This window comes from Dipodomys ordii, unplaced genomic scaffold, assembly GCF_000151885.1.
Source record: "Dipodomys ordii isolate 6190 unplaced genomic scaffold, Dord_2.0 Scaffold62, whole genome shotgun sequence".
In the NCBI taxonomy this organism is placed as follows: domain Eukaryota; kingdom Metazoa; phylum Chordata; class Mammalia; order Rodentia; family Heteromyidae; genus Dipodomys; species Dipodomys ordii.
Window position 1 is genome coordinate 3,138,674 of NW_012267278.1, and position 9,424 is coordinate 3,148,097.

The 9,424-nt window shown below is 51.9% G+C and overlaps 1 protein-coding gene across 1 annotated transcript in view; it reads left to right on the top strand.

Annotated features, from left to right (window-relative positions):
- The window catches only part of Bend3 (BEN domain containing 3), a 13,886-nt gene extending 5,035 nt beyond the window's left edge, over nucleotides 1-8,851 (top strand). The window contains exon 3 of the mRNA XM_013022406.1: nucleotides 6,349-8,851. Coding sequence (XP_012877860.1) covers nucleotides 6,349-8,592 — 2,244 coding nt within the window. The 3' untranslated portion in view covers nucleotides 8,593-8,851. The remainder of the gene's footprint in view (nucleotides 1-6,348) is intronic.
- Nucleotides 8,852-9,424: the final 573 nt, after the last annotated feature.

The following is a 9,424-nucleotide window of genomic DNA, read 5'->3' on the forward strand; positions in this document are numbered from 1 at the left end:
TTTGTGTTCTTTTCTTCTTCTTGCTAGGTTGGTTAGCACTAGCTCTTACATCTACACAGTCTTTGCAGAGAAGCCTCACTGCATTGTCACTGCGTTTACGAGTCATCTGCATATGAAAATGGCCTGTTGGGAGTCTTCTACTAGGCTGCAGACACTGGAGTAGCAATGATTTCTACCACCCTCATTCTCACCCTGGTGTAATACACAGGAGAGAAAAGTAACACTATGGAACATCTATTACCCAGTCCTTACTATTTACAAAAAGGTAATGCCTTTAATATATACGGCTCCATTGTCACCTGCGTCTTATGAAAGTTTAGAAAGAAGCCGGGCACTGGTGGCTCACGCCTGTAATCCTAGCTACTCAGGAGGCTGAGATCTGAGGATCATGGTTCAAAGCCAGACCTGGCAGGAAAGTTCGTGAGACTCCAATAAACCACTAGAAAACCGGAAGTGGTGCTGTGGCTCAAGTGGTAGAGCGCTCGCCTTGAGCTGAAGAGCACAGGGACAGCGCCCAAGCCCAGAGTTCAAGCCCAAGCCCGACCAAAAAAAGACTCAACTTGGCACCTTCACCAAAGGGCTGCAGACCCAGCAAGCATAGCCGATGTGGGAAGTGAGTACCCAAGTTTTTATTGGTAATCGTGTTTCCTTCACAATTGTGATCGTGATACTCAGAGCTGTATGCCAGGCAGAGACTCCAGGTTTGCTCTCCTGGGTTGCTTGTGGGTTTTTTTGTTTTGTTTTGTTTTTGGTCAGTGGTGGGTCTTGAACTCTGGGCCTGGGCACTGTCTCTGAGCTCTTCAGCTCAAGGCTAGCACTCTTAACACTTGAGCCACAGCACCACTTCTGGTTTTTGATAGTTAATTGGAAATAAGAGTCTCAGACTTTCTTGCTCGGACTGGCTTTGAACTGTGATCTTCAGATCTCAACCTCCTGAGTAGCTAGGATTACAGGTGTGAGCCACCAGCACCCAGTGGTTGGTTTGTTTTGATTCTACAACATCATCGAGGTCGGATAACAAGACATGCTGTCTCACTCCTGCAATACAGATCTATCTGAGCATCTGTGGGACAAGCCAGGGGGCTGTAAGGAGCAGAGAGGTGCTGGCCCTGTTCCCAGCCAGGAGACTCAGAGAAGTTCACACTCAAGCCTGTTCCATTCTGGACCAGATGCACTTAATTACTGTGCTAGTGGCCCTGAAGGCTGCTTAAGTTTTTCAGGGGCCTCGTGCACTACTATTTTGTTGTCTCTTCTGGTCTTCCTCTTCGCCTTTCATTGTAGTTGCTGTCTTACCAGGTTTTTGCTTTTGGGGGTTCCTTAGCACTTTTTTAACCCTCACCACTTGCTGTTGGCAGCAGAGGGGTGGCCTAAGAAGAAGGGCCATAAGAGAAGAAGCATGTCTCATTCCTGTGTGCCCAGGACCTCGTTCAGTGTCTGGGCAATGGGAATAGTTTTTTTTTTCTAGGACTGGGGGCATATAACTCTTCCAGACATATTACTAGGTAGCTCTGGTCACTGACAAGGAGGAAGAAAAGGAGGATTGTGTTGAAAGTGGGAAATTGTTTTGAAAATTCAAAGATTCTCCCAGGAAGGTGGTGGCAGCCCCTCGCTGCTGTTGCGCGTGGCCTGCCCTTGAGATCACATTCATTCTCCACTCTTCCGCTTCTCAAAGGCATGCTGCTTTCTTGGTGTTCCACTTTGCTGACTGTCTGGGCACCATTTAGTCATTCCTTGAACTGCATTCAGTGACAGCTCTTGGTTCTGGAGGCCTGACAGAGATGTCTGATACTTACAACATCTCTGTGGTGGTCCAGACTCTAGGATGAGACTGTCAAGGAGGCCTGGATCCTTCTTTGATGATCTGCTTACCCCTGACTAGATCGAAGCATCAGCCTCTCTTCATTCCACTCCATTTTCCAGCTGAGAAATTGGGGCATTCCTTGGTGAGGCTACAGGTGTTCAATCAAGATCTAAGCGAGCTGCTGGCATTGCAGAGCTGAGCTGTGCCGCAGAGTCCCCATATGGTTGGAAGAGGAGCCTCGGAGAATTGGGAACAGAGTCAACCAGATACCTGGTGCCAAGTAGCCCAGATTTAAAGATTTCTTGATACTCCTAGACAGCTGAGCTGAGATTTTATCATTGGCAGCGAGTGCAGCCAGCCCATCGTCGCCTTGGCAGCGTTTGTGGAATGAATCAGAGCTCTGAGCTGACAGGACGTCAGTGTGGGGATGTGGAAGAAGCTGTTCTCTGAGGCTTGTGTTGTTTGGATGTTGGGTTGTGTAGTAGAGGTTTCTGGGGGTGGGAAATGTTGCCCTCTACTGTTGTTCCAGCTTTTGTTCAAGCAGTAGAGTCAGAGTTTCTGTTGACAGCAATGCTCCTCACATGCCTTGGAAATGGAATATTTTGTATTAAGGAGGCTGACAGCTGCCAAAGCCATTTCTAGTTGCCTCTCCTGCCTCTGTGGGATGTGGTCAGTGCAGTTGTTAGTATTCAGCCAGTTCCCTTGTAACTTTTCCCTATACTTGTGTGTGTGTGTGTGTGTGTGTGTGTGTGTGTGTGTGTGTGTGTGTGCGCGCGCGCGCGCACGCGCTGCTACTAGGGCTTGAACTTGGGGCCCGGGTACTGTCCCTTAGCTTTTTTGATCAAGGCTGGTGCTGTACACAGCCAACTCAGAACACATACTCTTGCTGCAGAGTATGTGACTTACTGTACAAAATTCTACTTTAAATACCAAAGGGACTGCTTGTAAGCGTCCTTTTCTAAAATAGCTCCTAAGGTGGTTAAGTATTGGTAAAGCCTCATAGTAATCCCATGATCCCTGGCACCTTCAGCATTATTTTGAAGTAATACAACTGTATGGTGGAGAAATTGCTAAGAGGAGAATGCAGTGTGCGGCATGAGCCAGTGAGGCGTTGTGGGTTTGTTAGGGCAGTTCTGGCAGCAGGATCACAGGTCTGAGCCCACCTCACAGAGCAGTGCAGCTGCTCCGCCGTGGGATACCTGCACAGTCTAGGTACGTAGACGCTCAGATGGAAATAAGGCAAGGTGTGCCAGGATTTATTTACTTTGTTCAGCATGCTCTGCTTGAGTGCTGTTTCTTTTTTTTTCCTTCTCTTTGATTTTTTACTTCTTTCCTTCTCTCTTTTTTTCTTACAGTGATAATGACCAGTGGACCATTTTGTCTTCTAATAACCTATAGTTCAAAGCACATTGCATTAGGGGATCAAGGTTTTCTGCTCTGCCCACTCCTCTTCCTGTTTCTCAGGGTGTGTGTGTGTGTGTGTGTGAGAGAGAGAGAGAGAGAGAGGGAGGGAGGGAGGGAGGGAGGGAGAAAAAGACAGAAAGAGTGCATATATACCCAGGTGTGGAAGAAGCATCCCAAGCTGCACTTGGTTCTTGTTCCAGTCTTGTCTCTGTTTACCCGAGGCATACATGTATCAGTGGAAGCAAAGGCTTTGAGCTTCAAGTCTCCATGCTCCCCCGATGCTGCCAGTGCTCACTAATTAGCCTGACTGCTTAATAAACCTTACCAAAATATATTCCAGTATGGTTTCTGTGTCAAATTCAACTTGTCAAAAACAGGTTTATCAGGGTATAACTGAAGTACCGTGACGAGTACAATTTAAAGTACACACATCGATGAGCTCTGATGTGTGTACCAATCAGCAGTTATAGATAGATTAACTACTAAAGCTCTCACATCCCTTTCCCCTTGTATCCTCTTGGCCACCCCCAGGCTACTCTGTTTTCTGTACTATAGTTATATTTACATAATGTAGAATTTTATACATATCCTATAGCATGGCTTCTTCACAAGGGGCATGCTGAGGATTAAACTCTGTGGCTTGTACATGCTAGGAAAGTGCTCCTCCACTAAGCCACAGCACCAGCCTTGTGATCCTCTTGTGGCTTCTTTCACTCAGTATAGTTATTTTTGCAATCTGTCACCTATGACTTTTTTTTTTGCCAGGCCTGGGGTTTGTATTCAGGACCTGGGCATTGTCCCTGAGCTTCTTTGTGCTCAAGCTTAGCACTCTACCACTTGAGCCTCTTCGGGCTTTTTCTGTTTATGTGGTATTGAGGAATCAACCCCAGGGCTTCATGCATGCGAGGCAAGCACTCTACCACTAAGTCACTTTCCCAGGCCTGACTCTTTTTTTTTTTTTAAATTTCTGAGTACAGTTATATTGCATGAATCTAATAATTTATATTATTTATTTTGATAAAAGCTTCATTTCTTTCCAGTTTGGAGCTATTTGCAAATATGGCCTCCATAAACACTTGTGTGCACAGTCTTCTGTTGTGCTTGGTAAATAAAATCTGAGACACAATATAACTACATCATATGATCCATGTATACTTTTAAAGACATTTTGCAAAACTGTGTCCCAAAGTGTTTGCCCCATTTTGCATTGCCTCCAGCAGGGTGTGTGAGTCTTGTTTCTCCGGCATCAGTATCATCTGTCTTTTTGGTTACATTCATCCTGGTGGGAGTGATGTGGCTTTGATTTGCATGAAACTACTACTGAGCATCTTTTTTATATGTTTATATTTTCCCTCTCCCTCCCCCAGTCCCCTTGCCTGGGTGTTGTCTCTTAGCTTTTCTGCTCAAGGCTGGTGCTCTACCACTTGAGCCATATCTCTACTTCTGGCTTTTAGTTAGTTGGAGATAAGAGTCACATGGACTTTCCTGCCCAGACTAGGCTGGCTTTGAACCATTCCTTTTTTTGTTGTTGGTTGTGGGGCTTGAACTTAGGGCCTGGGCACTGGCCCTGAGGTTTTTGCTCAAGGCTGGCATTCTATTGCTTTAAGCCATGGCACTACCAGTTTTCTAGTTGGAGATAAGAATCTTAAGGGCACTTTTTCTGCCCCGGCTGGTGTGAAACTGTGATCCTCAGATTTCAGCCTCCTGAGTACCTAGGAATACGGGCATAAGCTATCGGTGCCTGGCAAGTACATTTCTTTTTGGATAATGTCTCCTCTTCCCTTTGGATTAAGTCTATGGTCCATTTTAAGTTAATTTTGTATAAAGTGTAAAGTTTGGACTATAACTGATACTCATTTTGCATATAGATAGGCTGTTCAGAATCACTTAAAACTATCCTTATTCACAAAAATTGATTTTGAAGTTTGTGGTTTTTTGTTTATTTTGTGGTACTGGGCATTGAACTTGTACATGCAAGCATTCACTCTACCCAGCCTTCTCTACCAAATTGTTCTGAACTTCTGTCACACATCACCTGTCCTCCATATACAGAGACATTAAATCTATTAAACCATACAGTGGTGGTAATCTTAGGTACTTAGGAAGCTGAAATATAAGAATCCATCTTTGAAGCCAGCCCGGACAGTCAAATGCAAGACTTTTTATCTCCAGTTAGCTAGCCAAAAGCCAAGAAGTAGAGGTGCAGATCAGCTGGTAAAAACCCTAACCTTAAGCCATAGCGCTAAGAGAGAGCTGGAGGCCCTGAGTCTAAGCCCCAGTAGCAGTCGGTGCACCTCCCCCACCTCCCGGCGGAGTCTGCCGAGGGGTTAAGGAAAGCTGTGCAAGCTCTGGTTCCCAGGTGATGATGGAGCTTGGCTTCGCAGCTGAAGCTTTGAAGGGTAGCTTGAGCCTCCAAGAATGGGCTTCTGGATGTGTCATCTTGGGTGAATTGAGAAGGTAGAGTTTCAGTCTCTCCCAGAACCTGGTCTAAGGAGGTTTGGAGCATTTTGGCTAAGGAAGGCTGCTGACTCAGCAAGGAGACAGACCTATAAGCCCCAGAAGCCCTGTGGCTTACAGAATGTCACAGTGCACAAGCTGTAGTGCTCTGGGCCAGCCCATTTCTGACTTGAGGTAAGAGTGAGTCTGGGCAGCACAGAGTCGGCAGCAGACCCTAGTTCTGTGCATGGCCGGGTGCACTGTCGAGAAATCTTCCCCGTAGGCCTCCCTGCTGTCCCAGAGGCATGGAAACTAAAACGACCCTCTGGCTGTCTTCGTGGGCTTCTAGAGACAGGAGTGAGCTGACCTGCCCATGGCCAGCCGCCACAGGGGCCCCATGTGTTTCTGTGGCCTCTCTCCTGTCATTGGACCAGTTCTTCCTTGGCCTTGCCAGCATCTGTGCCCTGCCTCCTGCCAGGCTGTGGTGCAGGAAGTCCAGCCATGGTGTTCTCTAGGAAGGTGTGCCTTCTGGGTCCAGCTGGAGCCCTTCCTTGGGGTTTGGCACCATGCTGCGCATGCGTATTAGTGATCCATTCCTGGGTGTTTGGGATGAGGGAAGCACCGACCCTGGGCGGGGCCTGGCCCTCAGCATATTAGCGTAGTTACGTCCGCATAGCCACTAACGCTGGGGGAACGTTGTTTTGCAGGCTCTCCTGGCGGGCATGCAGACCCGGGAGAGCAGCTCGCCCTGCCAGAGCAACGGAGAGCAAGCTGCTAGGAGCAGGAGCAGCGCCCCTGCGTGGCCCGGCGAGGAGGAGCCCTGCAGCGATGCCACCGCCCCTTCCTACAAGAAGCCCCTGTACAGCATCTCTCACAAGATCATGGAGAAGAAGAACCCCCCCACGGCGGACCTGCTCAGCACCTACGAGCTCTTGGAGAAGGCCAACTCCAGCAGCAGCCCCTCCCCGCTGCGGCTGCCCAGCGAGGCCCCCAAGCGGGACGGTGGCGGCTCCGGGGCGGCCGCGGATGGCGAGCCCAACATCTACTTCCTCATCCAGAAGATGTTCTACATGCTCAACACGCTCACGTCCAACATGTCCCAGCTGCACAGCAAGGTGGACCTGCTCTCCCTGGAGGTGAGCCGCATCAAGAAGCAGGTGAGCCCCACCGAGCTGGTGGCGAAATTCCAGCCACCCCCGGAGTACCAGCTCACCGCCGCCGAGCTCAAGCAGATCGTGGACCAGAGCCTGTCGGGGGGCGACCTGGCCTGCCGCCTGCTGGTGCAGCTCTTCCCGGAGCTCTTCAGCGACGTGGACTTCTCCCGGGGCTGCAGCGCCTGCGGCTTTGCCACCAAGCGGAAGCTGGAGTCGCTGCACCTGCAGCTGATCCGCAACTACGTGGAAGTGTACTACCCGTCGGTGAAGGACACGGCCGTGTGGCAGGCCGAGTGCCTGCCGCAGCTCAACGACTTCTTCAGCCGCTTCTGGGCCCAGCGGGAGATGGAGGACAGCAAGCCCAGCGGCCAGGTCCCCAACTTCTTTGAAGTGGAACAGGTGGACGGCGGCCACTTCCTGGACAACAAGGACCAGGAGGAGGCCCTGTCTCTGGACCGCAGCAGCACCATCGCCTCCGACCACGTGGTGGACACGCAGGACCTCACGGAATTCCTGGACGAAGTGTCCTCCCCGGGGGAGTTTGCCGTGTTCCTCCTGCACCGGCTCTTCCCGGAGCTCTTTGACCACCGCAAGCTGGGCGAGCAGTACAGCTGCTACGGGGAGGGCGGCAAGCAGGAGCTGGACCCGCAGCGGCTGCAGATCATCCGCAACTACACGGAGATCTACTTCCCCGACATGCAGGAAGAGGAGGCCTGGCGGCAGCAGTGCGCCCAGCGCCTCAACGACGAGCTGGAGGGGCTGGGGCTGGAGGCGGGCAGCGACGGCGACGCCGCCAGAGACGACTGCTACGACTCCTTCGGCCTGCCCGACATCTCCGTGGTCAAGGTGGAGGACAGCTTCGAGGGCGAGCGACCCGGACGGCGCTCCAAGAAGATCTGGCTGGTGCCCATCGACTTCGACAAGCTGGACATCCCGCAGCCGGACTTCGAGGTGCCGGGCGCCGACTGCCTGCTGAGCAAGGAGCAGCTGCGCAGCATCTACGAGAGCAGCCTGTCCATCGGCAACTTCGCCTCCCGCCTCCTGGTGCACCTGTTCCCCGAGCTCTTCACCCACGAGAACCTGCGCAAGCAGTACAACTGCAGCGGCTCCCTGGGCAAGAAGCAGCTGGACCCCACCCGCATCAAGCTGATCCGCCACTACGTGCAGCTGCTCTACCCGCGGGCCAAGAACGACCGCGTGTGGACGCTGGAGTTCGTGGGCAAGCTGGACGAGCGCTGCCGCCGGCGCGACACGGAGCAGCGGCGCTCCTACCAGCAGCAGCGCAAGGTGCACGTGCCGGGCCCCGAGGGCGCCGACCTGGCCGGATATCCGGTCAAGCCCGAGAAGTTCCGGGAGGAGTTCGAGGGGCCCCCGCTGCCCCCGGAAAGGAGCAGCAAAGACTTCTGTAAGATCCCCCTGGAGGAGCTGGTGGTGCCCTCGCCCGACTTCCCCGTGCCTTCCCCCTACCTGCTGTCCGACAAGGAGGTGCGCGAGATCGTGCAGCAGAGCCTGTCCGTGGGCAACTTCGCCGCCCGCCTCCTGGTCAGGCTCTTCCCCGAACTCTTCACCGCCGAGAACCTGCGGCTGCAGTACAACCATTCCGGAGCCTGCAACAAGAAGCAGCTGGACCCCACGCGGCTGCGCCTCATCCGCCACTACGTGGAGGCCGTCTACCCCGTGGAGAAGATGGAGGAGGTGTGGCATTACGAATGTATCCCCAGCATCGACGAGCGGTGTCGCCGCCCCAACCGGAAAAAGTGCGACATCCTCAAGAAGGCCAAGAAAGTCGAGAAGTGACCGGCCCCGGGGAGGGGCTGCCCAGAGACGTGGGGCCCTGGAGGCTGAGCCTGGGCGCCCTGGGGACTGGAGTGTCACTTTGGAGCACACGCATGGCATCCACGGGCAGGCACCTTATGTCAGTGGGGAGTGGCTTCCTCCATTTGCACACCTAAACACCCACCCAACCACAAGAAAGAAGCCTTGAGTTTGGTCTCTTGTATTCTTTGTGCTGTGTTCCCTGGGTGGCGCAGGCCGGGTTGGAGGGGGGGATGTCAAGCTGTGAGCAAGGGCCCGGTCCAGTGGCCGCCTCTCCTCTGGCCTGGCCAGCCCTCGCCAGTGCTCACCATTCAGAAGGCACACCAGGCAACCTGTTCCTCCTTCCATTTTTGCATCTTCCATTTTTTACTCCTCCCTTAAAAAAAAAAAAAGTATCATTGAGCTCTTGGGGGCCATTTTAGGGAAAAAAATTTTTTTTAAGTATTTGAGATGAAGTACTGTGAGATGACTTCACTTGCTGTGATTTTTAAAAAAAATTTCAGTTTTATCAAAAAAATATTTTTCAGTGCCGTGTTCCAACATGGTAGATAATGGTAGCTTCCAGTGGCACACAGAGTGCTGGTGCTTCTCACCGTAGAGTTCACATCTGACGTGGGAAGAGTCAGGGTGCCCTTTGGGTGGTAGGAGAGGGAGGAGCCACAGCATAAAGGCCTGCCCTACCAGGGGCCAGTTTTCCCTTCCACCATGGCCCCAGGAGGATTGTGGGCAGTGTGGCCTGTGCGCCCTTGCCTCAGGTAGAATGTGCTCAGTCTGTAGACGAGAACACTGGATGATGAGATGAATGTAGATAGAC